The sequence below is a fragment of the Exophiala aquamarina genome (assembly GCF_000709125.1).
Source record: "Exophiala aquamarina CBS 119918 chromosome Unknown aczIA-supercont1.3, whole genome shotgun sequence".
Taxonomy (NCBI): Eukaryota; Fungi; Ascomycota; class Eurotiomycetes; order Chaetothyriales; family Herpotrichiellaceae; genus Exophiala; species Exophiala aquamarina.
Window position 1 is genome coordinate 845,389 of NW_013550585.1, and position 25,672 is coordinate 871,060.

Sequence of the window (25,672 nt, forward strand, 5' to 3'; positions counted from 1 at the left end):
ATTGAGAAGACCATGGTTTATGTATCCTCCCCTTTTGTTATCGATCCGCAACCTCGCCTGAATAGGAGATTTCGACGCGTGAGTCTGCGAGATACAAAAGGTATTGCGTCTGGCCAAAGATCGACAAAATGACACTTCCTCTAGGCTCACCAATTAACGGATTCCCCTTTCTGCGCTTCCTCAGGCGGCCTAAGACAAAGCCATGTCCGAATCCGAAATCGAATGCACTTACGCTACATGTTCCGTGAAAGAAGACGGACAAATCGAATATATCCCGACTTTGGAAGGCAACATTGGATATGGCGGGATCTTCCTCTTTATCCTAATGCTACAGGTTTTTTTCGGGGTCAAGTACAAGACATGGGGATTTATGGCGGGCATGACATGTGGACTACTCCTCGAGATCGTGGGCTATGCCGGCCGGGTCCTGCTACACGACAATGTGTTCGAAAAGAACTATTTCATCATCTACCTTGTCGGGCTCACCATTGCTCCAGCGTTCCTTTCCGCCTCGCTATACCTCTGCCTAGGCCGCATTATCACCCTCTTCGGCGACAGGTTGAGTCTGCTCCGGCCAAAGATCATCACCTGGATCTTCGTGTGTTGTGACTTATTGTCGCTGTTGCTGCAATCGGTTGGGGGCGCGATCACATCTATCAGTGATGACCAGGAGGGCAGCCAGCGAGGCATCGATATCATGATGGCCGGTCTCTGGTCGCAGGTCATCTCGTTGAGTATCTTCATCATCCTCTGCTCGCATTTCGCCTTCAACGTCCTCATGAATCCAAGCAAGGTCAACCCTGACACCGTAGCCCTCAGGCAGACCATCAAGTTTAAATGCTTCCTACTCGGTAAGTCGGAAGTTAAACCTCAGGGGCTCGCCTCTACCCCAATCACAATTGTTCATGAGAAACACGAAAGCTAACATCCTCATCTCACGGCTGTGCAGCCATAGGAATCGCAACACTTACGATCATGATCCGCTCAACTTTCCGGCTCGCTGAACTGCAAGAGGGCTTCAGCGGACATTTGGCAAACGACGAGGTCCTGTTTATGATTCTCGAGGGGCCAATGATCATCGTTGCTGTCGCAGTGTTGACAATCTGGCATCCCGGCCTCGTATGCGGCGCTAACACGTGGAAGAACACCAGCTTTAGAAACGCCCGTAAAAGAGGCAAGAGTCTAGCATATAAGGAGATGATCTATGACGACGACAATATTGCTATGGTTCCCGTCGCAAGGCATTAAATATTAGATACTCAAATGTGAGTATCGGCATGGATCGGATGAGTGTCTGGACTTTGAGGCGCTCAATACATGACGAGTTGGAAGCTAAGTGTTGTTTGATAGTCTTTACGGACAAGATAGTTTCTTTATTTCATGGATGGAGATAGACGGAAGGGAAGTATTGGCAAGGGGAGTTTCATGTTGGAATTTTTGACTGGTACATATGAATATATGTATATACTGTAAAATCCTGGAAATATCGGTGATTTCTATCTAGGTAGTAGGCTAAGGCCTCCAATACTTTAAGAAAGTAATTAAGCGAGCACCCTATCTATTGCCAAGAAGCAGCATCACGCTGACACAGTTACTTCCACAGCTGGTGGCGTTGATAGCTGTTGCTGTAGCGAGGCCAATTTATCGGCCTCGCGGCGCTGAATAGCCACAAGTTTCTCGCGCAAATCATCACTGAGCTTCAACTCCATAAGCTGCAAGTACTGCTGGGAGCCATGGACATCGTTCTCCAGGTATCCGCCCGAGACACGCAGCTTGCCGTCCCGCTTGCGTGGGAAAGTGGCCTTGAAGGCCTGCGCCAAGTCGAAGAAGCCGGACCAGACCATTTCACCCGGGACCAGCTTGTACTGCTCGGCGATCTTTTCGGCGGTCAGCACGCCTGAGGACTTAACTAGCTCGTAGACTTCGGCCAAGTCGAACAGAATGTCGACAGTGATTTCGTAGGGTCCGGCGTTCTTCGACCGCAGCACTGACGCGATGTCCGCTAGGAATCGTGGATTCTCTGGGATTTTGAAGGCCTGAGTTGGAGGAAGGATTGAAGTCGCTTTGGTCTTCGTTGTTGTGGCGTCACCGTTTGTGTGAGAGGTGCCAGTGGATCCGATGGCTTCTGCTACTTTCAGGGGTTCAGCCTGACCAATGTTGGCGACAGTCCAGTGGAAGAGGCCTTTGCCATCAACAGTGTTGGCGATGCCATCAGCGTGACATGAGGCTGACACTCCATCTTCTTCGCCATCTTCCAGAGACATGAGATGGTAGATACAGAACTCGGCACATTCTGCGACTTCAAGCTCAAGCTTGCCCCCAATACCAAAGCCGAAGTTTCCAGATGTAGCCTTCTGTCCTTTGTAAGGAGCATGAACGCAGCCGACTCTCGCAACATTTGCAATGCTGGTGGCAAGCTTCTGGGTCTCTGCTATGGCTTCACCGACAACGAACACACGCTGGGTCACAGCGTATGGGCGATCGACAAACGTTGGTGAAGCCTTGACTGCTTCTCCGTTCAAGCCGTAAATATGGAATCCCAGGTCCCAGGTCTCTGTCACGTCCTTGTGCTGCATCTTTACATACGCTCTGATCCGGTCGAGCATGTTATCGAGCTGGCTGATCAAGATTGGATCAGAGAATGAGCCCATAAAAAGCGTCCGAAAGCCCATTACCCGCGCGGCTTCGAGCTTGACGGTGTACTTTTCGCCATTGGCACGGGATGCTTCAAATACTGCCCCACTTACACGCACTGTTCGTCCGTCCTCAAGCTGCTCAAATGTACAGTTGGAGAGATTCATATAACCACCAGGACCATGGAGAATATCAGGGCGAGGCTTCTCATACAGCGAATGAGCTGCAACGCTGCGTGGAATGCATTTTGCAAGAGGATCCATAGGTGTGAGATCAAAGGTGGCATTTTTGTATACGTGTGCAATTGCGCCGTTGCTCTTGGGAGTCGCGCAGTGCCCCCCACATTCCATGATTTTGCCCATATGAGTAAAGGAACCCATGACATCCTTTCCGAGGCTGTACATATCACCCGGCTTCTTTTGAAGAGCATTGTAAGCGGCATATGCAATATATGGAGACGGGTCATAGCTTCTGCCACCAATGATGATGTTAAAATCTGGATTATCAAGCATTGCCTGTAAGAATGGCTCAGGGCCCATTTGTGCCACGATTCTAGGCACTTGATCGATCTCCTTCTGGGTAAGCTCAGGGACAGTCTTGCCACAGCCAATGATCTTGCCGGACTGTAGCCTTTCCGTCACTCTGGTTGGGGTCACCCCGGCATAGATAGCAATCACCTTGAGGTTCCATGAGCTGACTCGACGTCAGCATGAGAGTTATCTGAGTTGTCTATATCACCGATTGGAAAAGCAGCAACTCACCTGTTCTCTGGAAGCTGGGCCAGCTCTCTGATAATGGCCAGGAACTCATCTACGTGCTCATCACTTCCGTCACCCCCAACCGAGGATATCAGCAGAGGAACCTTGTACTTGACGCCGAAGTTAACGAGTCTGTTCATGTCCCGCTCATAACATGATCTCGGGCAGGCCAAGTAACCAAGAGCCAATCTCGAAGGCCCGGAATCTGTGGAACCGGAATCAAGGATGATTGCTGTCGGTGTGGATAGCTCTGTTGTGCTTTCCAAAGCCGCCTCCACTTGAGAGTCAACAAATCCATTGCCGAAGTTTCCTACAGGAGTGACGATTTGGCAGAGACGCTCATTCCCTTCATTCCCAGGGCCAGTGGTAGTCACTTCACTGTCGTTCAAGAATGGAGCCATAGTGCCTTCCTATGGGTTTTGGCTGTCGGGTACTTTCCACTTCGATGTGATGAGGCAGTCGTACGAGAGGTCAGACACGATGATCAGAAAGGACCTTGGTGTTCTTCAAGCACCATTGAACTAGCGCCGTGATATATGTATTGATATTCCTCCTGTAGAAAGCTGTACCTCACGGCATGCATTTGTGTTCAAGCCGATTTAGGATTCCGCCAGCCCAGCAGAACTTAGATGCTGTCGGGATCGAAGGCACAGCCATGGCGGCTTTAGCATTTGTTCACAACAGCAGCCCTGGACCGGTTGGTGCTGGCGATCTCGCTGGTCACTTTCGGAGGAAATTCGCAACTCCGAGCGATTTCGCAGTTTGTTCTTTGGGTGGCGAAGCGGCAACCGGTACGCAATGCTTCATCCCACTCGCGAGCTGCGGAGAATCTGCGAGAAACGCTGCGATCATCCGTCAATATACGACATATGTCTCGCCCAGCCGCTCCAATTGATTGATGCCTTGTGTTTGCACTCTAAGGGAATGTCGCTCTAACTCTATTCAAGCTCCCCAGAGCTGGGAACACTCCCTATTTCGCACGTACTATCGTTGGCCGAAAACGCCCTGGTAGCGTGAGTTCGGAATTGCAACCATACTCAACCATTGTACGTCTGTCGTTTAATCAGTAATCATATATATTTGTTCTTATGCTAGAGATAATGATGTAGATGCCCCATACCTAGCAACGCCGGGGTAGAGTGCCTCCCTCGCTTTCTGACCCGATTGCACAATGATACTTGCCTCGCTGGTAGTTAGAAACTATCTGGCAGATCAAAAAACATCTCATCTGTATGCCACTGGAAAGTAGCCAGTCCGTCTTGCGTTGCAGAGTGAGCAGCGGCAAACGGATTTGTCAAACCACTCGAGTCCCACATCGTAGCAGCAGATTGCACCAGGCCATCCGAGTCGGCTACGAGGATTGCTTCTGGGACCTGACCGTCGTTTTCCCTGGTCCCTGAAGTAGTATAAACGAGCTTCCGCTCTAGCCCAGTTCCCATCATTGTTAAAGTGTTATACATTAGTGATGCCCCGAGTTTGCTTCTCGTTGGCAAAGCTGCGTCTTCATCAATTTCCTTTAGGTTTTCCACAAGGTATTCAATAACTTCCACAACCCGCATGCATTCCGGCGAATCTGAGAAGCCCGAAAAGATCTGGTGTGCGATAGTGATATGGGAGTATGCTAACTCTTTGTCCTGTTGCGTGGCCCTCGGATTTGCGCTGAGAAACTTCAGCAGAAAAATGACCGCAAACACGATTGTTTGCATATAGTATTTTGGGTAGTGGATCAGAGTACCACTTCTTGAAGTCTCTTCACCATCTACAAGTTGGTTGTTCAATTTCTGACTGTTGTGGATCAACGAGACGGCGGAAAGAAGCCCTTGATGGACGAGAATCTTAGCCGAGTCAAGATTGGACTGTCCATCAAAGCGTCTAGCATTGCTTCCATCTTTTGATGCAATGTTAAGGCAATGTGAGTAGAGGTACAGCTTAGCACGTAGAAGCTGAATTTCAAGTCTCATAGACCAGAGCCCTTTATATAACGTATAGAGTGTGTCCAACTCATTGTGGAACAGGTTCATCAGGCTAGAAGCATTTGCAGAGTCAACATCACCGGCGAGGGCGTTTGAATACCGCACAGTCTGTCTTTGAATCTCAATATGTATCATAAATGGGCGAGGGCCGTCTGGATCTTGTGCCATTAAAGCAATTGTACTTAGTTGGGTAGGTGAGGACACATGAGGAGTGACACCAAGCCAGACGCTGAGGCTGCAGTCACCGTGAATCAGTATATTATAGTCAGATATCTTTCAAACCGTTTACTCACATAGTGCTGATAGAGAAGCAAGCTAACCAGGTCATCTGTCGAGTATAGACGCTCATTTGATGTGCATTAGATCGTCCGCCAAATGGAGCAAGACGTCGCCCCGGACCGGGTTGATCAATTCCCATCTGCATTGCCGTATTGAGTGCGATTCCACAATACTGCCAGCTTGGATCGTCACTCTGCCGTATGCCAGAGGTTGGCCAGTGACAGATAAGGATAATCGCTTGTAACGTCCTGAAATCTTGAATGGGAGCAAGCACCCTTGTTGTTAGTAAATTTCGATAAGGCTGCGAGAGTAGTGCGAAAAGATCCCCATAACCAGGATTATTGTAGAGCGATATGCGCATTGTAGTCCAAAAAAGAAATTCACTTGAGTCATGGAATTCTGATATCGACGTGACTCGATCAAGAATGGGCAGATGCTCGTAATAATGCCGTGCATAGCTATGGGGAATTAGTCTGTAGCCTCACGTCACAAATGGCCATTCTGCACTTACAATCCCAGTATTTCTGAAGCCTGTTGATAGTTGATCGAAACCTCCCCCAACGTCCATGTCCCAGTCAGATTGTACTCCATATCTGTGAGAAGGAGCCAGTCGGTACCACTGTAGGATCTAGTCGAACCCTCATAACTCTCTGTACTCGGACCGTTGGGGAAAAGGCCGGCAGACAGGGCATCTTCGGTAAAGGCGGGCACATTATTCTCAAGGCTGTTCACCCGTTTTGACATCTCTTCGAGCCGCCTAACGGGGGATCTCTAATTAGCCACTGAATTTTTGGCCTAGGTGCAGACATTGTCATTACCCCCTGACGCTGACACGCTTGAAGTTGGAATCAATCTTACAATCCAACTTCTGATGCTGGCATCGGGAACATGCCGCGGGAAAGTTGGCAAGGGCATCACATCGAAGCTGTATGGCCAGTGAGCAGGCAATTACAGGTGCTTGAGTATGCGATGAATGAATGTACCTTAACTTGACGACAGGCTGTACATGATTTGACTCGGCCCCTAGGTCGCCCTAGGCCTTCTCTGTTATCGCCCATGGGATTCCGTGTCTATTTTGGGGTTTGGTAAAGACAACAGCGTGGTTAGTGCATCCGTGTGCCTGTCCCAACTCGAGTGGCATTGAATGCATCAGGGGCGTAAATATATAATAGAGTCTGGTGTTTGAGGTCCGTACCGCTCCTTACAATTCAGTCAGACCTCGCCTGTCTGGTAGCTCAACAACAGCCTTGTTGGAAAATACATGGAAAGGCCTCAAGCAGTCAAGGATCAGGGCCGCGTGTTCCAAACCGAAAGGATGTCCCACAGTTAAGAGGCTTGGGATGCTCCAGTGCAAGCCGAGGTTGTGTTATAAGGCCAATGCCATCAACTGTGCTTTTGGTAGGAACGTAACTAAAGGACCGCCTAAACTAGTTAGGTGTTTAGCTTCTGGCGACACCCCGGAGGTTACCCTGACAGACAGCCCGAGGTTGGCCGCCAGGCAGCCGCCCAATCCTTACGCCAGCCGCCCTTCAGGCCAACAATACTTGCTCCTTGTTGACCACCTAAATTACAAACTATTTAGACAGGGTCTTCATTGCCAAAAGAGATGGATCATCTGCTAAAGGCCTGCTCACTGGAGCCTATTCCAGAAATAGGTTTTAGTGTTAAATTTTAACGTATTGCAGGCTTGCGTGTACATCCTCTACTCTGCAAAGTTGCTGCCTTCTTCGGCCTTGTCATCTCCTACTGTGCGGATTTGCATCATGTACCTGAATTCTGGACTGATTGACGTCATGTCTATGAAGTTAAGATAACCAGGCCCTCTATTGTCGAGGAGCAGTGGCAACTCATGTCGAGTCTGCTGTACAGTGGTTCAATTCTTGACATGACCCTTCCTTCCAAGCGCTCACACATTGGAGAAGAACCAGATCAAGTTCGCAAAGCTTGAGAGATAGCATCCATTCCAGCTTGAAGCTGGTCGAGAGTCGGCAAGCCTAATCGAAAGAACGTATCTGGCATCTCAAACCAATGGCCGGGCCCAACATAAGTCGCATGCTTGAGGAGTAATCTCTCATAGAATTGAGTCGTCCCACCAGGGGGCTCAACTTTCATTCTCGGAAAACAAACAACTCCCCCAGAAGGACGAACCCATTCAAGCAAGTCTTCTTTCTCAATCCAAGCCTCCACCAAGTCGAGTCGAGTCTCCATCTGCTGAGTCGTCTGGAAAAGGATGGATTCATGTCTCTCAAGAACCTGCTCAGCAATCCACTCGTCAATAACACTTCCACTGATGTTGATCTGCTCTTTTGCGGCCAGAAATTCTTCCTGTAAGGCTTCGTTTTGGGTAATCAGCCAGCCACAACGGATTCCGGGAATTCCATATGACTTGGAGAGAGACGAGACGCTGATAATATGGTCACCTAGCGAGGCTGCCAATGGCAACTTCTCCCCACACTGAATATCTCTATAAGTTTCATCAACCAGAAGCAAGCAGCCTTTGGCTTTCGTAAGTTCATCCAGGCTGTTCAGGGTTTCTCGAGGAATCACAACACCAGTTGGGTTGTGCGGACAAGTTACAGAGACAATCCTTGTACTAGGCTTAATTGCACTTGCAATCGAAGATAGATCTATCGCAAAGCCAAGTTCGAATGAGAGATCTACGTAAGTATCATTGCAACCAATCGCTTTCGGCGTCTCGATATTGGTTGCATAGTTCGGACGCACGACAACAAGATGATCTTTCTTGGTCAGTTGCGACGTGGATATAATGAACAGCGCACCAGCTACCCCGAGAGTAATGAGGACGTCGTCCTTGGAAAGGCCAGAACCAGCTACGATCAGTTCACGAAGCCTCCCACCCCCGCGATGCTCATTATACACGAGAATTAGATCGGTTGGAATCGTCAACCCGAGTGATTGGAGCGTTTGGCCAGTGACAGAGCTTTCTGATAGGTTGTTTTTGATCTTATCGTAACCATACTCCTCGGGTAACTCGATCTCGGTGGCCATTCGCACATACTTCATTTTTGCTTTCTAAAGTCCGGGATAGAAAGTCAGATTGCCAGTATACTCAATAACTCGGACACTGAAGAAGTCTGGACGACGGTGCAGGGTTGATGAAGGAGTGATCCTGATGAAGGATTCACTAAGGCGATGCTTGATCACAAGGCGTCGAAAGGAAGCACGAGGGGGGATGGATGCGGCATCGAAACCCCACCAACCTCGTCGTTGCAGCTTGAACTACATATCTCTAAATGAGTACAACGGAGCGTCATTTTGCGCACATCAATATAATGACATTGGCATGGTCGAAAATTTAGGTAGGATTCGACCGCGCAACCAATCTCTCTCTCGAGTATACAGTTGATCGAATTTACAATCGGCGTTGAGTAAAGGAAAATGTCTCGACGAGCCTCGAACAGGCGGGACTTGTGCGCTTTCCCGTCCCAGGAATGGGACTTGGGCCACGCCAATAAGAAAACGAATCATCCCTCGGGACGAACACTCCGCACTCCGTCTTACCCCAACATTTCCCCACTATCAGTATCGAAGTACAAATGTACCGGATAAGCTGCTTAATTGCTAATTAATTCTCTGAACTACCTGGCTAAATCCCTGAACCCTTGGCACTGTGCCAAGAGGTATATATAATGCTGGGATCTGTGACAGTCTTATCATAGTTAGGCCATTTTCATGGGATTATGAAGTTGAAAATCCTGTGCCTTTATGATAGCCAGAATGGAATATCTCCACTAAGCCAAGGTGACTATTGTTCTTGTGTGAATTACAGCTGGGTTTCCGCACCCTCAAAGCATACCTGATAAAATATGTGGTCATCGAACTCGAGCTTTGCGTATCGCCATGGACTTGACTAGGCGAACAATATGTACTAGTGCTGTTTAATGACAAAACTTGCCAAAATGTATCAAAGTTGGAGACATCGACCTTCAGACTGATGGTCAAAGGACAGCCTGTCTGTACGTGGGTGACATCACCATCTGGGGTGCAGATCGGAAGATAGGTATCTTGTTTATTACCCATAGGATCTGTGGTATCGATCATCACATTTCCAGGGCCGCCGGCAATAGCCATTTGCTGCTGGCATTGTGCATTGAATTGGATTGTTGTTGGTGCGCAGACATCTCCGGCGGCCAGATCATACTCTCTCGACACTGTGTTCGTATACGTGGTCGAGTTGCGTATCAGCAGTAACGCTGACTGACGCAGAGGCGAAACCGACATTGGAACCTGCTTGGAGTGTCGCACCAATGTGCCAACCTTCAGAGGTCATGGAGGTGGTAGTTGAAGAAAATGTGAACGTCTGCTTGCAACCTCCGTTGTCATTGCAATCGAACAACTCCTGATGATCCACAATTTGCGGGTTCGACAGGTGGCAATTGCTCAAGCCTCTCTGATAGCGAAAGGAAATCTGGGCAACCGTATCCTGTTGGTCGCAAGGAACATTGGGGTGATTCCAATGTATGACAGCCAGCATGGTAACAGCTATGAAGTCTGCGGAGTTGCAGTTTGGGGGCACAGTCTAGCCTGCGGCGGTCTTCTGGGCACAGGTGTAAACGTCGTCGTCCACGGCGCAGAGCGATTTGACTGCAGTCGGGCCGCCATTAGCGTCAACTCTCTCTCCATCGACGTAATAGACCGATGGCAGGGTTTTGACAGTGGAATTAACTGCGTTGTTAACAGCCATTGGAGCTGCGGCTGCCAGAGCTGCAAACGCCGTAGAAGAAAAGATGGTGGCCTTCATTTTCGGTGTTGTTGTAGAAAGAATGGTTCGCTAAGGCTGAAAAGCGAGTATTCGGGGATTATCTGCGAATGTTGCTAGTGTCGACGTATTGTTGTGGAAGCTGTTGTTGTAGAGATGAGTATTGATTCTGTGAGTTGGAGGTGGATATGGAACAATGTTGACAACCGTGGCAGATGTGGTAGACTACAGTCTTTGCATGCTGTGAAAGGCGATGTTTCTGTGTGACGTACCACTGGTAATACAACACCGGAACCACCAGCAAGGCTGAGTGTTCCGATATAGTGACAATGGATGAAAGATAGCCTAATGGGCGAATTCTCCAAGAAGTGGGCGAATCAGGTCGCGGCTTGTGAAATCCACGCACAGGTGTGGTGAGAAGGTGATTCCCTGGGGCCAGCCACACTCAGGCTAGCCGGAGAAAGGAGGTGGGCAGAGAACTCGAAGCACTTAAGCAATGCCAGTGACAGGGATATGTCACAACAAAATCTGTGCTCCAGTCATGCTCTGCTTCTACCTCGTGTGGCTGCTATGGGTAACAGATTCTCTCACACACTCTCGTTGCGAAGCGTGGCTGTGATCTGAGACCTCGGCTTGACATCCTCAACTATCGATCATCTCCAGTGCTACTATGTATGCAGGAGACGTCATTCAGAAGTGTGAAGCACGCCGTATGTGCCGGAAAATGGTATAGATTGGGCTTCATGCGACGCTGATGCTGTTCTATTCCCGGGTTAATTGCCTAGATTTGGTGAACTTTGGCCCTGTCATTAGGCGACATTAACAAGGGCAGTGGCGGCAGTCGGCAAAATCGCGGCGATATCAAGGGAAATTGCTCGTAATGAATTTTGTAGCATAGCGGTTGTGAAGCAAAAAGGCGTTTGTAAGAGTAACGATTCTAACAAACCACCTTCCCTAGGTAAAGATTACTCCAAAATTGGCGCAGGTCAACGGCATGAGCAAGACTAATGATGGTGAATCTGGACATGGACGTCTCGAGTCGAAGAAACGTACAATGATTGAAGAGCGGACCAGCGTATACCAGATCAACGGTCTGGAAAGGCAACTGTCTCAAGGAAGCCAGCTCTTCAAAATCACTCTCAGCTTCGTACGCAAGGCTTATTTTCGCTTTAAGCTTCTGATCTAGCACTACTATAGTTACTTCCTGACTGAACAGCCAATGCCCGCGGCCGCTAGTTGAGCCTATTTCATTGACTTGCATATCTCCTCCGGGTGAACCTTCCCCATTCATGTCAAGTCAACCCCAGTCCACCAAATCAATGATTAGCCACGTTCCATTGCTGTTTTATCTGGAACGATGCATTCCACAATTGGCTATACACTTAAGGTCACTACTAGATACACCCTCAGTTTCGTGAGGCACCGGGCATTAGGCTGTGACAAGAGGGCTGCACGGTGCGTGGATTCAGACCATTAAGTCGATCCAGACAGCAGGCTTACAACCTAATGTCGTTGACCCCCTACTAGCTGCCTCGAAGATCCGAAGACTGCTGGCTTCAAGGTCTAAGAAGGGGTATGAAATTTTGTCCGATCTTGCGCCTGGAGACGTTACATCCACTAGCAGTAAGGGGAAGGGTAGTAGACCGATAATTCCTGGGCCACACGAAGGCCCCCAATTCTCCATGCCCGGTAAAAGGAATCCCTCAAGAACCGCATTTTCCAGTACTAAGTAACTGAAAACAACAGTCCTCGTCAGTCGATATCACCGGAAGGAGAGCTGGGAGCGGGGTGGTTGATGTTGGCCCATAGCAGCTTCGGCGCACTCTATTGTAGCCCGATACAGGTGAAAACTCGCAAGATGTTAGCAGCCTCTGGATAGCCACAGTTCCTTCTTTCATTGTTGACAAAACGAAGAGTTTGTAGCCGAGGATACTGAGCAAGGCTACTGTTTATTCAACTCTAGCTACTCTATTCTTGCTGCCCACTACTGTGTCTATACGGTGATGGAAGAAATAGATATGATACTATTGCACATCCACGTGGGGATGTAAGGGTTGGAAATTCCAGCGCATTAAATACTCAGTCCCGAAAATTACGTGCCAATGAAGAACTTATCGCTCGTCCACGCAAACTATATAGTCGATCCTCAATACTGACATCGCATATAATAGAAACTGGTTGGTTCAAAGAATACTAAACTTACTAGAGACCATTATACGGAGGTAATGGAACTATAAATTGCTTAAACCTACCTAGAGGTAGATGTAAGCAAGGAGAGAACTGCTCTTATTGATGACTATGAATAAGTAAACCTGAGCCACGGTTCAGAGATTTAACAAGGTGGTTCCGTGAATTAGTCCTTACCAGTGTTTCGGCCTAGAGACTAGCCAAGCACCCAGTGATATATGACTTTGATTCCGAGTGATCTGCCTCCAAGCCGCATTTCAAGGAGTCAGGACCCCGAGCTTACTCGGACTTGAGCTTGGTGCTGCAGACGCGGAGGCGGATGCGGAGCGAGTGGAGGCCAAGAGACACTTACCGGCTTTGCGACCACTAAGGTCACAGCGAAGTTGCGAAAGCGCTTCCTCGAGCGAAAGCGCTTCAGAACAGCATCATTCCGATTCCAGTTCTTCGGCAGCTCTAAACATTAAATCAAGATGGATCTCAATTTCATCAACCCCACAGTGTACCCTACTATCTGCCAAAGCTTCTTTGGCCCCAAGGCGGACGTGCTATTCCAAGGGACACATGCGCTGCTAGCCAGGACTGCGTGCTCCAGAAATCCCCCAGCCTAATCGATGGTCTTTTGCCTTTCGAAAACATCCACTTCCGTCAACGTTCTTTCAACATGGAAGAAGGCAACACAGCCAAAACCCCTGTCACACATCTTGAAAATGTGCCATCGCAGGAAACCTCAGTTGATCCAGCCGAGATGGGATTGTGGCTGAACCTAAAGAAGCACCCGAAGGTGGCAGCATACTGTTTCGCCTTGACCACTGTGATCTTGCTTTGGGGCTATGACATGGGAATGACTGGCAATTTGGCATCACTCCCAGAGTTCCAGTATGTGCATTGGCTCAGGAGACATGCGTGGATGCGTTACTAACAACATTGTCCCACAGAAAGGTTTATGGGGTCTGGAGGGATGACGAATGGATCATTGAGTCTCGATGGATGGGTGCTTGGAACGCAGGTAGCCCGATCGGCATCATGCTTGGTTCACTTGCTGGCGGTGCGATTCAAGACCGTTGGGGCCGCCGCGCCTCTCTAGGTATTGGAAGTGTCACTTCTGTTCTTGGGGTGGCCGTTGTCTGGTGCTCACAGTATGCAAATGGCAGCCGACACGGAGTGTTCTTGCTGGGCAAGATCTGTCAGGGCGTCACTATCGGGATCGCCGTTTGTACAGCCCAAACCTACATGTCAGAGGTTCTCCCGCCAGCGATTCGAGCGCCTCTCGTTGCGTTCTTTCCGGTCTTTCAACTTGTGGGCCAATTGGTCGGCGCTGGCATTACGTTCTCAGCAGAGGACATAGAGGGGCCAGACTCTTATCGCATCTGCATCATCTCCGAATTCCCGTTCTCAGCACTGCCAATCCTCTTATCACTGTTGATCCCGGAGAGTCCAATATATCTGGTTCGAAAGGGACGTCTGGAGGAAGCTCACAAGCAACAAAAGCGTCTCGATAAGGCCAATGTTGACTCGAGGGCTAAAATCGAACGTATCCAGGCTTTGATCTTGCACGAGCAGGAAGCGGCCAAATCGGATCGCTCTAGGTATGCCGATTGTTTCCGAGGGACAGATCGCCGTCGAACCGTTATTGTCCTGTTCTCCGCTGTTCTACCGCAGCTTTTCGGCCTTCCTATTCTCGGCGATGGTCCATACTTTTTGCAGATCGCTGGCATGGAAGCTAGCAATAGTCTTATCTTCCTGATTGCTGGTTCGGTCGGCGGCTTGCTTGCAACCTTGATTAGCATGTCGCTTTTTACTAGGATAGGGAGACGCAGGCTTATGATTCTCACTCTGGCTCCTGTGGTTGTCCTCTGGCTTGCAATGGGTGTCGCAGGATGTTTCGACTCCAAAGTCGTTCCATGGTGAGTCAATTTGCGTCCCAGCCTCTATGGATTCCCACTGACACTTGCAGGATTGTTGGAGTTATCCTGAACATCATCTGCTTCATCGCAGGTCTAGGGGTTTGGCCAGGGTCTTATGTCGTTGGAGGCGAGATTTCATCTCTGCGCCTCCGTGCGAAGAGTCAAGGTCTCGGCTGGGCAGTTGGAGGCATAGGCAACTTTGTCTTCAGTACTATCACACCCTTCATCTATAATGCCGACTCTGGAAATCTTCGATCCAAAATTGGCTTCGTCTGGTTAGGTATCTCTGGGCTGAGCTTTTTGGCTTTGTGGTTCCTCGTTCCGGAAACCTACGGTCGCACCCCTTATCAGCTTGATTTGATGTTTGAGCAGAAACTTCCAACAAGGAAATTCCGTCACTGGACTCCGGATGTCAATAGCGAGATGGACCGCATTGAAGTCCACGAGGAGAAGCCATGAGCGAATGCTAGTTCCAGTATTTAAGTTCTCAAAATCCAAGCGCTGATTTCTCAGCAGAAACCTGTCAGTCTTGAGAAGGTGAGCCGTGACAACATTGAACAGACTCTTCAAGATATAATATTGGTTGGATCTATAATCAGACGAATGAAGAACTTACACCTCCCATTTTATCTACTTCTTATCTGCCACCTTCACTTGCTGTTTGGGCGGGTTCTACCAGCATAGCCGCCATCGCTTACTCCAAGCGGCGAACCGATTTAGCCCCAATGTTGCTGGAGGAGGCATTGGCTAGGATTGAAAGGAGTGACTGAGAGGAAACAGGCCTATGAGCAGTTTGATGGGATGGTAGAGATACCGAACACTTGATCATGCCAGATAAAGCATAGTCCGAAAGGAAGGGCAGGGCCTCCAATTCGCGCGGTAAAGGGACGTATCTCGCAACAGAAGCATTGCAGTGCATTGCATCTGCTGCAGTAGTGGAAGCCGTACCATAGAACAGGGTGATTCAAAAGCTGGTAAGGCTATCTCAAGGTGCTTTGTATTCAATTACATCCTTTTCGTCACTGTCGCTGGCGCTGTCCCTGTCCTCATCATCAGGATCATCGCTATCACTCACTTCACGATCGGATGAATAAAGCGGTTCCATGTCCTCGGAGCCTCTGATTATAGCATGCCTGTAGCCTCGCAGGAGAGAAGTCTCGTGGGCATCGAGAATCATTTCTTCATCTTCACCTTCACCACCCTCGCTGTTCACTTCCTCGTCTTCGTCCTCGTCCTCGTCAAACGAAAGTCCGTGTCGTTCGGGCAGGCGTAGTTTCGGCAGATCTGGCTCTTCTCCCCTGTGCATATAATTTTGGCTGAAGAGCGGTGGCTCCATTTCTTCGCTATTCGCTTCGCGTTCGCTGTAGTCGAAACCGTTGTCGTGTTCACCGTTGTCGTTGCCATCATCATCCTCATCCTCCTCCTCACTGTCGGCGATCTCGTTGAGTTTCCGCTTCATGCTCCGTTCCGGAAGCGCGATTTCGAGGGGTAGAGCGGGGAGTTCTGGGTCTGAGGGTCGTCCTAAGATCCCATTATTTTCGTTGATTGGACTATCGTCATCAGGGTTGTCTGGTAGATTAAGCTCCTCGAGTCCTCCCGCTGAAATAACAAACGGTACAGGGCGGGTGTAGACGTGCTTTCGAGCGAGCTTCTGAACGTCGGCATACCTCAATCCAAATTCAAGTTGATTCAGGATTTCCAGTTCCAAATCATCTGGCGGAAAGTCACGGTACAGCATGATCCTAGTGTGGATTACAGACTCCCAAGCCTGACTGGCAAGAGCTGGGGTCAAGCCGCGTTTCTGTTCTCCACTTCTCAAGCTTGTGGCTGTGCCGATCAAAGCGACAACGGCGATATTCCTCAGAGCTGCAAGCTTTGACATTGCAGTTGCCAGATTCTCGATAATCTGGAATCGCTTGCCAGCGGCCCTCTTGGCGAGTTTCTCTTGCACTGCCGCAGGGGTGGTAGATTTGATGGTTTTGGGGTCGTTTGATAATGATCCAAGGACAAGGTTTGAAAGATCGTCAATAACGATCAGCCGTGTTTCTTTTGGAGGGAGATCTTCAGTTGGGTGCAGAAACAGGGTGAGAAGTCGAGGAAGCGACGTTGCCTCTAGATAATCAAACCTTTCGTCCAACGTCGCTCCAGTTGTCAAATCCTGAGGTTCAGAAGAGGGAGGATCATGTTCTGGGGGAAACGTGTAAGCAGCGTTGATTTCATGCAGTCTCTCCTCAATCATTGGCGACCCTGTATTCACCCACAGCACGCGAGACTCATCGTGTCTCGAGCGAATCGCATTAACAGCCAATTGCAGTCCAAATGTGGTCTTCCCAGCTCCAGGAGGACCATAGACTTCTGTGACATGCCCTATTTGAACACCAGGGGTTGCTAGAGGGATGTTGTTGGGCAGTAATGTCGAATCTAGGGTCGAAAGGCTAGTCTGAATGGCCCTAGCCCTGATTGACGCAGTCTGCAGAGCTTCGGCACCCGATATGGTTGGCAGACGGTGCTCAGAAGAAGTCGAGAAGTTATGGATATCAGGTTCTCGTTCATTCATTGTTTATACGAGCAAGCCCGTCCCTCGTCATGTTGAGCAGGCTAGGTAGATTTGTGACTTTCTGCTTCGCTTACGTCTTTCCAAGCTCGGTCATAGCAAGAACGCGTCATCCAAGCCCCTCGAGAACCCTCAAGCCTTTGATCGCGTCACAAGGTCAGATTCTTTTTCAAATTCCAGTGGTATGAGCCGATAAACGTCACCATGTAAGAACTACCAGCTAGGCGACTCCTCCCCTTCACTGCCTACGCCGGATCAAATGATTCACCGTAGTGACGCGTGGAAAATGCGCGTCGTGGAGTGATTTCGGACGGTGGATCACATGCCCAAGAGTGACGCGCACTAACCGATAGGCTGCGAGGGCCCTCGTGGCTAGTCAATAATTAGCCAGTGGAAGTTTGCTTGAAGGCTGCAATATTTAGTTTGCAGGTTGCCTTACGAGGTAGTCATCGCCCATCTTCAGCATTCGGGGAGCACATTTCTAAGCATAAATCGTGTCCCAAGCTCAGTATTTGAATGTGTGGACTTGGATTTTCCTTTTCGACTCAGTGAGCCGTTCAGAGGTGAAAACTTTCCAAAATCTAGCGTTTCTCGCGCACGCCCTTCCGGTAGCATTCCGTTTTGGCATCATTTAACATCTGAAGCACTTCCGCTCCCTCTCAAGTTTGATTAATAGTAAAGCGCAATGGTCGAGATGGATAGCTTCATTGTTTACCTTCTCCCTGCAATTGCCGCAGGACTGTTCTACCGCGTGTTCAGCCGGAGACTACAATCTGAGTCATGCTTGAAAGGCCACAAGAAGTTGGCGACAAGGGGACTGTCAAATCTACTCGATGAATATGATCAAAAGTATTTTAAGTCGGTGACAGCGCCCCACACCCCAGAGACAGATAAGTGGAGAGTTAAGGCGCTCTTCATCCATCCTATCAAGTCTTGCGCACCAGTCGAACTATCTTCGGCGGATATTGATGGAGCAGGCTTTACGTGGGATCGAAAATTTGCTTTTGCAGAACTTTTGAAACCTCAGACGCGCCTCGATGCGTCTGAAGCAGAGAAGGAACCTAGATGGACCTTCCGAACCCTACGCACACCAGGCTACGAGAAATTAGTCCATGTCAAACCGGAGATCTGGCTTCCAGTTGAAACCCAAAGGCATCCAGGTGGCAGTCTTGAAGGCACCGGCTTTCTAATCATCAGATACCCCTACACTCCTTCAGGAGGTTTCGCTCCTCTGACACGACTACTGATCTCTCTTGGCTTGCTTCCGGCAGAGACATCGTTCCGCGTGCCATTGACACCACCTCAGAATCATCGGTATCCTATTGAACAGGTAACGATATGGCGAGATAGCCCAAACTGGCTGAACTATGGTCTTCATGTCCCATCAAGCCTGAGCGTTTATCTGGGAGTTAGCAACCCGATGACCTTGTTCAGGGTTGAACCCAAGAGTTATAGGGAGGTATATCGATGTGCACCTAGACGCGAGCAGTTAGGCTATCAATCCGTTGTAGGATTTGCAGATGCGTATCCAGTCAACCTTTTGAACATTTCATCGGTCCATGATATCGGAGACAAAATCAAGAGCTCCATTCCTCGCTTCTCGGCGAGGAGATTTCGGCCTAATATCCTTGTTGCTGGACCTAATGCATATAATGAGGATGATTGGAAGAAAATCCGAGTTGGCAGTCATGTTTTTTTCTGCGCATGTCACACAGTTCGATGCAAGCTGCCTAACGTCGATCCCGATACTGCCGAGAGACATCCCGTGGAACCTGATAAGACTTTGAAGTCTTTCCGGTGTATCGACGATGGGGATCCTCTCAATGCATGCCTTGGCCTTCAATTGGTGCCTGCCGAATCTGATACCTTTTCAATCCAGATCGGAGATGAAATCGAAATTCTGGAGAGAGGCGAACATCATTACATCAAGCAGTGAAGAGCCAAGAAAATGCCCTCACCTTCATAGCAGCCTCATTGGTCCATGTATTCTATCGTTGTGGTAAGTGAGTCGAGTCATATCAATTTGGGCCTTCGCGAACTAAGGCAATTTCATCCGCGAACCCACAGGATGCCCTTCAGACTTTTGTTTGCAGAGCTCGCGCCATGACTTACTGCGGTATGATTAGTGGTTCAGTGAACACCTTCTCACTATGAAGAGACGGGTCGCTACGTCCATCAGATTATCAGAGCCAAGCAGCAAGAGGCGTACGTACATGCTGAGGTCATTCCCCACCTTATCAACGAGATAAGGAATTCTTTAACCTGTAGAATGATCATCTCCGACGACGTTAAGGGCGTCATGGCCAACCCTTGGATACGGAACCGCGCCCACAGGGACGATATGCTATGCGTTTAGGCTTGATATCAAGTGCCGAGCTGTCTGGTTCCTGGTACATGGTGTTTATATTCCAATCAGACAAATTAAACTTGGCTTGGACAGGGCGAATCACAAAATCCATTGATGCGATCTACTTTATTCAGCACTTCAATTTGCATATTGCGATCAGGGAAGAGAGTGGTCGCGTGAGCGTCTAGGAACGGAATAGCTTTATTCCCTCCTCTATGCAGTCAGTCAAGGGTCCAAGACGGGGCTCTAGAGTCTTGGGAGGCTTTGTTCCGTGCCAATACGAGAGCGATTGCTTATCTGACATTTTGGTCCCGACAAAAGGAGCTGTTTTGTCGCTCAGCCACTTTAAATTTTGCGTAATAAGAACCGACGGGGCCAATCAGCTTCAACACGGGCGATCTGATGAGGCTGTAGGCTGCATCGCGGTTCGCAACTAAACGAAATCGAGCGCCAACACTTTGATATCAGCCGCTGGAGACGATTGCATTTCGAATTAGATCCTATCGATCGATGTCATTGCGCAGTAATGCCGTGTTGCTACCACACTTGACTTGAGCATAGCTGAGGAGTTTCCAAATCGGCGAGTCAGATGCAGTTACCATCAAACGTATGCCTAGAGTCACCAAATCAGAGGTACCAAAGTTCTTTATCCGAAGTCTCTTCCACAATCAAGCTGTAAGTGACAAAGCCCTGCCATATTATATCATGTGCAATGGTCCTGTTGAGGTGATGATCCTTTCCCTTCTCAGTCAGCTTTCGTCTTTCGATAAGCGAATGATTATCGCTTGACGTCGGGCATTATCGTGGCTGGAGTATATAATAAGAGCTGGCAGGTTCGCACTTAACCAAGCTTCCCACTTTCTCAAAGAAATACTCTGCGTCACCATTATTTACTGCCTGGAATCACCTCAACATGGAGCCTGACAGAATTGGACCCGACACAACACCTCGACGACCCTTGAAAGATAGGATCGCCGAGGTGCCGCGCAGCATCGCACGGGGCTTGACAACGAAAGATGGACTCATCGGAGACTATGATTATGCGTTCTTGTTCACTCCAAATCTACCGTTCATGAAAAAATCTCGCCAGATGGCTCCATTCTTTGGACTTAATGACAAGATGCCGATTTTCCTGGCGTTGATCCTGGGCTTTCAGCACGCTTTAGCAATGCTGGCTGGTCTCATCACTCCACCCATCATTCTCTCTGGCAGTGGCGGTGCTGCATTGGACACCGACACCTCCCAATATCTCGTTTCGACGTCATTGATAGTTTGTGGAATCTTGTCGGCAGTTCAGATTACAAGATTTCACATCTACAAAACCAATTACTTCATTGGTACCGGGTTGATATCTGTGGTTGGTACTTCTTTTGCGACGATCCCTGTTGCATTAGGAGGTTTGTCGCAGATGTATGAAAGCGGGTAGGTGCTGGTCCCCTGATATCTCTCTAAATAGCTGTACATACTCAGTAACCAAATACAGGTTTTGTCCGAGCGAGGAGGTAGACGGTGTGCTTACCAGGCAACCGTGCCCTCAAGGCTATGGAGCAATTATTGGGACTGCTTGTATCTGTGCGCTTTTGGAAATATGCCTCTCATTTGCACCAGCAAAGGTGCTTAAGCGCGTATTTCCACCCCTTGTGACGGGGCCGACGGTCGTGTTGATTGGTGTCAACCTTGTGAGTGAACGACTCATCGCTCTTTTCTTCTAGGGGCGCTTCCTCTTGCGGGAGGAGAGATATCCTGGTACCCAGGTATCCAGGACGTTTGAGGCGAAGTCAAAGACTCGAATCATTTCTCTTCACTTACAAGCCCACGATACTGACCTGCTGGCATGTCTAGATTGGCACAGGCTTTGAAAATTGGGCTGGTGGTTCTGGCACATGCAGATCAAGGCCCGAAGAGGGTCTTTTCCAGCTGTGCCCTACTATCAACGCTCCTCACCCTCTACCATGGGGGTCAGCACAGTTCATTGGCCTTGGATTCAGCGTCTTTGCCACTATAATCCTCTGCGAGAGGTTTGGCAGTCCTATCATGTAAGTACTTTTCCTCGGAATTGGTGCCCGCTGTATTTGAAAGTGATACTGATCCATGGGTTCACAGGAAATCCTGTGCTGTTGTGGTTGGATTGCTTGTAGGTTGCATCGTAGCGGCTGCCACTAATTACTTCGATGATAGTGGTATCACCAGGGCACCCGCTGTTTCATTTATCTGGGTGAAAACCTTTCCGTTATCACTTTACGGGTAAGTATGCCGCGTTCGTGGTAAAGTTTTGGCCTAACAGGTGGCTTCGCAGGCCGATGGTTCTGCCATTCCTAGCAGTGTTCTTGGTCCTAATGATGGAGGCTATTGGCGACATCACTGCGAGTTGTGACGTCTCACGTATAGAGGTTGAAGGCCCTATCTTTGAATCTCGGATCCAAGGAGGCGTATTGGCAGACGGTTTGAACGGCATGTTTGCTTGTCTGTGTACGATCACGCCAGTCTCAACATTCGCGCAGAACAATGGTGTTATTGCCCTTACTCGATGTGCCAATAGAAAGGCGGGGTATTGCTGCTGCTTCTTTCTCGTGATCATGGGAGTGTTCTCCAAGTTCGCAGCGGCCCTGGTTGCCATTCCGTCCGCGGTTCTGGGTGGCATGACCACCTTCCTCTTCTCGGCCGTCGCTATCTCAGGGATCCGCATTATCTCGACGGTACCTTTCACTCGGCGCAACAGATTCATCTTGACTGCTGCTATGAGCGTCGGTTTCGGGGCAACGCTCGTCCCCGACTGGTTTGCCTACGTCTTCACTTACGAAGGTGGCAACGGTTCACTCCGAGGACTGATGAACGCTGTGGAACTGGTGATGGAGACTGGCTTTGCGGTAACGGCATTCCTCTCGTTGTTCTTCAATCTGATTCTACCAGAAGAATTGGATGACGAAGCTATGGACATTACCGCAAACACTGTGGATGAGAAGGATGACGAAGCGGAGTGGGAACGAATCCGTCGCCCAAGCCAAATGAAGGGGTTGAGGAAGAGCGAAGAGATACGACAGAGCACGGATGTGGAATCTTCACCAGCTGCCAAAAATATGACGACGACGCTCAAGGATGAGTGAACAGTATGGCTTTCTCTTGGATTTGCTGGCTGCTTTGTCTAGTATGGCTACATATCTTATAATTGCGTGGATTTGGGTTTGTCTTCTGGTCAAGGACCACCTTGACTTCGATGAATGCAAATGAAGAAACCGCGATAGCGATCGAAGTACCTACACATTCTGAGCATTCTGATTATGGTCCATAATTGGCCTCCAATATGATTTTATGCCGGAAGCGCTCTAGAGGTGCACATCGAAGTTGTCTGGTGAGCGTATCAGGCGGATTCGTGGACTCTCCGTGAAGCATCAATTTTCCAGGACTGATATTCCAAACAAGGGCATGATATTCACGTCTGCCTATTTTCTTCTACAAGCCGATCTTCCATCAGGAACGAGTAGAGATCTAGTTAGCTTCGTCACTCTTGTCTGGCGCGAATGCAGGCGTACAGGCTAATCTCAAAACCAGCTGAATTAAGCCTTGGCCGTGAGGGAGAGGAAGTGCACACGTAGACGGGCTTCGTAAGTGTCCCTTTTATTTGAGGTGTGCAATGTCTCTGGTATGTAGATCAATGGCCCGGAGCAGGATGGGGGAACCAATATCACGAGTCTTGATCCTTCCAAGCATCTTAGCTCGTTGACCACCGGGACTTGGCAGGCGAGGCGTCCATATATTGGATATAGTGGGAAGAGTGAGTATTGGCCCTGCTTGGGTCACGGTGGATTTGGTGTCCCTCCCCCGTATACGTAAGGATGCACAGGTCCAAGAGCTCCGTCTGGAGGCGGTGGAGGCGGTGGATGGAACGAAGGAGTGGATGATAAAGAGGACAAGTCACGAACTCAGATCTCGATGGCACCTTGGGAGGCACCTTGGGAGGCACCTCGGGAGGAGACCCCATGGAGCCAGGCTGGAATAGGTAAGGCGAGGCTCCAATTAGCCGCCAATTTTAGGTGCAGCAGGGTTCCATTTAGGCTTGGGGGCAGACCTTGGCGCCTTGGATTCGGTCTTCCGGCAGTCCTTAGGTGACGCCTCTAGGCGCTTTAGGCGCTCTACGCTTTCTTCTACTCCCAAATCCAAGAAAACCACCCTCCGAAATGTCCCTTATCCGTCCAGAGTCCGGCTAGGTGGCCACTGGGTATTAGGTACCTAGGTACCTGGTAAGTTTCCCTCGTATCACTTTGGCAACACTCTTTGAGGCCTAATTTCGTGGTGCCGCTGGTATCGATACGGTATTCGTGCTCCGCTGGTGGTGCTGTAGTGTACCTAAGTACTTGTAGGAGCAGCTACTCCGAGTACTCGTAGTACTGGCTTTACAGACTTACTCAATCTCAACCTCGAATGCTCCGTAACCCCACCATCTGCGACTAGTTACCTACTACTCACTTCATTTACCTACCGACAAACACGCCCTCTCTCTGCTCTCTCTGTCCACTCGACCGCTTCACCACTCATCCTCACCTCCAAATGAAGAGCCTCCAGACATGACTTGCAACGCGTCCTCTACTTGGTCTTGCGGCGCCCATACTGTCATTTCCTGCTACTCGCCCGATCCCCGGCAAAGGTTCGAAGCCTCTCTCAGCGATCCAGCCTCAGCACTGCTATGATCCATCGTCCGCTGGCCAGAACATACTCGACATCAATGCCACAGCCACAGTCACCGTCACCGGAGTCCTCAAGCACTTTACTGCTGCGACATCCTTCCTGCCGCCCGTAGCTGGCCAACAGCCAACAGCCATGCCGCTCTGCTTCGGTTCCAAAGACAACGAGCCACTAGATGAATATGACCATCTGCCCTTCGGCCTTCGATGGCGCATGCATTTCGGCAAACAAGAGACCGATCCAGAGACAGGCGAGTCAATACTGCGTCTTGGGGGGAACAAGATCGTCAAAACCCACTGCTTCAACACCGAGTATCAAGCGTTGATGCTGGTAGATAGACACACCTCTGTTCCTTGTTGGAAGGTTCTAGCCGTCTACAACAGACCCGAGGGGAAGCTGGTGGAATACGAAGCCTTTCCAGGAAAACCATTGCATACAGTCTGGCCTGGAATGTCGGCCCACCAAAGGAACAAAATTGTTGCAGATCTCGCTCGCTTCGTCGACCAGTTGAGGAAAATGCAACCTCCAAAACAGTGCGTGGTCGGAGACGCAACACTGGGTGCCGCCCTTGACCCCAGGTTCGGCCACGGGAGAATTGGTCCCTTCTTCTCCATTGACGCGTTTCAAGAATTTGAAAGACGAGGCCATTCTCCCCAGCATTTCCCGGAAAAGGAAATCCAAGTCGTTCACGCCCCCAAGAAGCCCTATCAGTTGAAATTCACCCATGCCAATCTGTCTCCTAGAAACATCATCGTCGACGAAGCAGGCAGAATATGCGCGTTAACCGGCTGGGAGTCGGCTGGGTGGTACCCCGAATACTGGGAGTACACGCAGATGTGCCATAACACCCCCAAAACTATGGGCGATTGGTTGGATGCTATGTGCAATATGATTCCGAGATACGATCAAGAATTGTTGGCCGAGGAAGCGCTTCGAGCGAGATATACCTCATCAATATATGATGCGCCCAGGAGTGTCAGAGCCCCTACACCTTCTCCTAGCGAGGTGCATCTGGAACAACAGGCGATTGACGACTTGAATACGGATAATACCAGTGGCTGAGTAAAGCCTAGAGCCAGCCTTGGCTGCTGATGAGAATCCCTTGTGTCCCCTTTCATGCTCGGAATGCAACATCCTACTCCTTTTATTCACGCAACACATACAAATCACCTAATTTGGGACCGAGTGATGTCAGAGTCAAATTTCCCGCCACCGTTGGGAAACCCGCTACATGTGTGACACCAACCGAAATCTGGTCATGGCCGCAAACTACGACCTACCTACACAAAAACTCAAGTCTTCGTGCCCAAAGCCGAAGCAAACCCGGCAAATAAACTTCACACCATTACGTATTTCTTCATGATACAAGAAGCATCGACTTGGTAGAGTTTACTTGTCGGATCTCATTTTGGTGTTGTTACACCAACGTTTCATGATTCAGGCGCCAAGGAGAAAAGCAAGCTAGTGGCATTCTTGTCTTCCTTCATCTATATGAGCTTGGGATGTGAGAAAGAAAGTCTAGAGACTCGCTAAATCTCCTCTACTTCGAGTTTCAAACCAATTTTCCGGAATCTTTTCACATACTTCCTGTCCGTCATTGGGACATGCGCCGTGCAACACTATTTCCGCCAATGAT

General features: G+C 49.4%; 9 protein-coding genes across 9 annotated transcripts; 5 read left to right on the forward strand and 4 right to left on the reverse strand.

Moving 5' to 3' along the window:
- Positions 1 to 202: 202 nt before the first annotated feature.
- A1O9_03889 (uncharacterized protein) lies at positions 203 to 1,248 on the forward strand (the record flags this gene model as incomplete). Its single annotated transcript, XM_013406182.1, has 2 exons — positions 203 to 851; positions 950 to 1,248. The coding sequence occupies 2 exons, from the start codon at positions 203 to 205 to the stop codon at positions 1,246 to 1,248; spliced, it is 948 nt and encodes a 315-aa protein (XP_013261636.1).
- A 329-nt stretch (positions 1,249 to 1,577) lies between these two features.
- Positions 1,578 to 3,793, reverse strand: A1O9_03890 (uncharacterized protein; the record flags this gene model as incomplete). The annotated part of the gene is made up of 2 exons (XM_013406183.1): positions 1,578 to 3,327; positions 3,396 to 3,793. The coding sequence occupies 2 exons, from the start codon at positions 3,791 to 3,793 to the stop codon at positions 1,578 to 1,580; spliced, it is 2,148 nt and encodes a 715-aa protein (XP_013261637.1).
- A 792-nt stretch (positions 3,794 to 4,585) lies between these two features.
- A1O9_03891 (uncharacterized protein) lies at positions 4,586 to 6,388 on the reverse strand (the record flags this gene model as incomplete). Its single annotated transcript, XM_013406184.1, has 3 exons — positions 4,586 to 5,600; positions 5,659 to 6,102; positions 6,156 to 6,388. 3 exons carry the CDS (start codon positions 6,386 to 6,388, stop codon positions 4,586 to 4,588), a joined length of 1,692 nt encoding a protein of 563 aa, XP_013261638.1.
- Positions 6,389 to 7,573: 1,185 nt separating this feature from the next.
- A1O9_03892 (uncharacterized protein) lies at positions 7,574 to 8,668 on the reverse strand (the record flags this gene model as incomplete). The annotated part of the gene is made up of 1 exon (XM_013406185.1): positions 7,574 to 8,668. One exon carries the CDS (start codon positions 8,666 to 8,668, stop codon positions 7,574 to 7,576), a length of 1,095 nt encoding a protein of 364 aa, XP_013261639.1.
- A 4,544-nt stretch (positions 8,669 to 13,212) lies between these two features.
- A1O9_03893 (uncharacterized protein) lies at positions 13,213 to 14,914 on the forward strand (the record flags this gene model as incomplete). Its single annotated transcript, XM_013406186.1, has 3 exons — positions 13,213 to 13,427; positions 13,487 to 14,455; positions 14,506 to 14,914. The coding sequence occupies 3 exons, from the start codon at positions 13,213 to 13,215 to the stop codon at positions 14,912 to 14,914; spliced, it is 1,593 nt and encodes a 530-aa protein (XP_013261640.1).
- A 526-nt stretch (positions 14,915 to 15,440) lies between these two features.
- On the reverse strand, positions 15,441 to 17,012 carry A1O9_03894 (uncharacterized protein; the record flags this gene model as incomplete). The annotated part of the gene is made up of 1 exon (XM_013406187.1): positions 15,441 to 17,012. One exon carries the CDS (start codon positions 17,010 to 17,012, stop codon positions 15,441 to 15,443), a length of 1,572 nt encoding a protein of 523 aa, XP_013261641.1.
- Positions 17,013 to 17,703: 691 nt separating this feature from the next.
- A1O9_03895 (uncharacterized protein) lies at positions 17,704 to 18,945 on the forward strand (the record flags this gene model as incomplete). Its single annotated transcript, XM_013406188.1, has 1 exon — positions 17,704 to 18,945. The coding sequence occupies one exon, from the start codon at positions 17,704 to 17,706 to the stop codon at positions 18,943 to 18,945; it is 1,242 nt and encodes a 413-aa protein (XP_013261642.1).
- A 1,324-nt stretch (positions 18,946 to 20,269) lies between these two features.
- A1O9_03896 (purine permease) lies at positions 20,270 to 22,460 on the forward strand (the record flags this gene model as incomplete). The annotated part of the gene is made up of 5 exons (XM_013406189.1): positions 20,270 to 20,778; positions 20,840 to 21,035; positions 21,199 to 21,392; positions 21,460 to 21,600; positions 21,653 to 22,460. 5 exons carry the CDS (start codon positions 20,270 to 20,272, stop codon positions 22,458 to 22,460), a joined length of 1,848 nt encoding a protein of 615 aa, XP_013261643.1.
- Positions 22,461 to 24,171: 1,711 nt separating this feature from the next.
- On the forward strand, positions 24,172 to 25,098 carry A1O9_03897 (uncharacterized protein; the record flags this gene model as incomplete). Its single annotated transcript, XM_013406190.1, has 1 exon — positions 24,172 to 25,098. One exon carries the CDS (start codon positions 24,172 to 24,174, stop codon positions 25,096 to 25,098), a length of 927 nt encoding a protein of 308 aa, XP_013261644.1.
- Between the last annotated feature and the right edge of the window lie 574 nt (positions 25,099 to 25,672).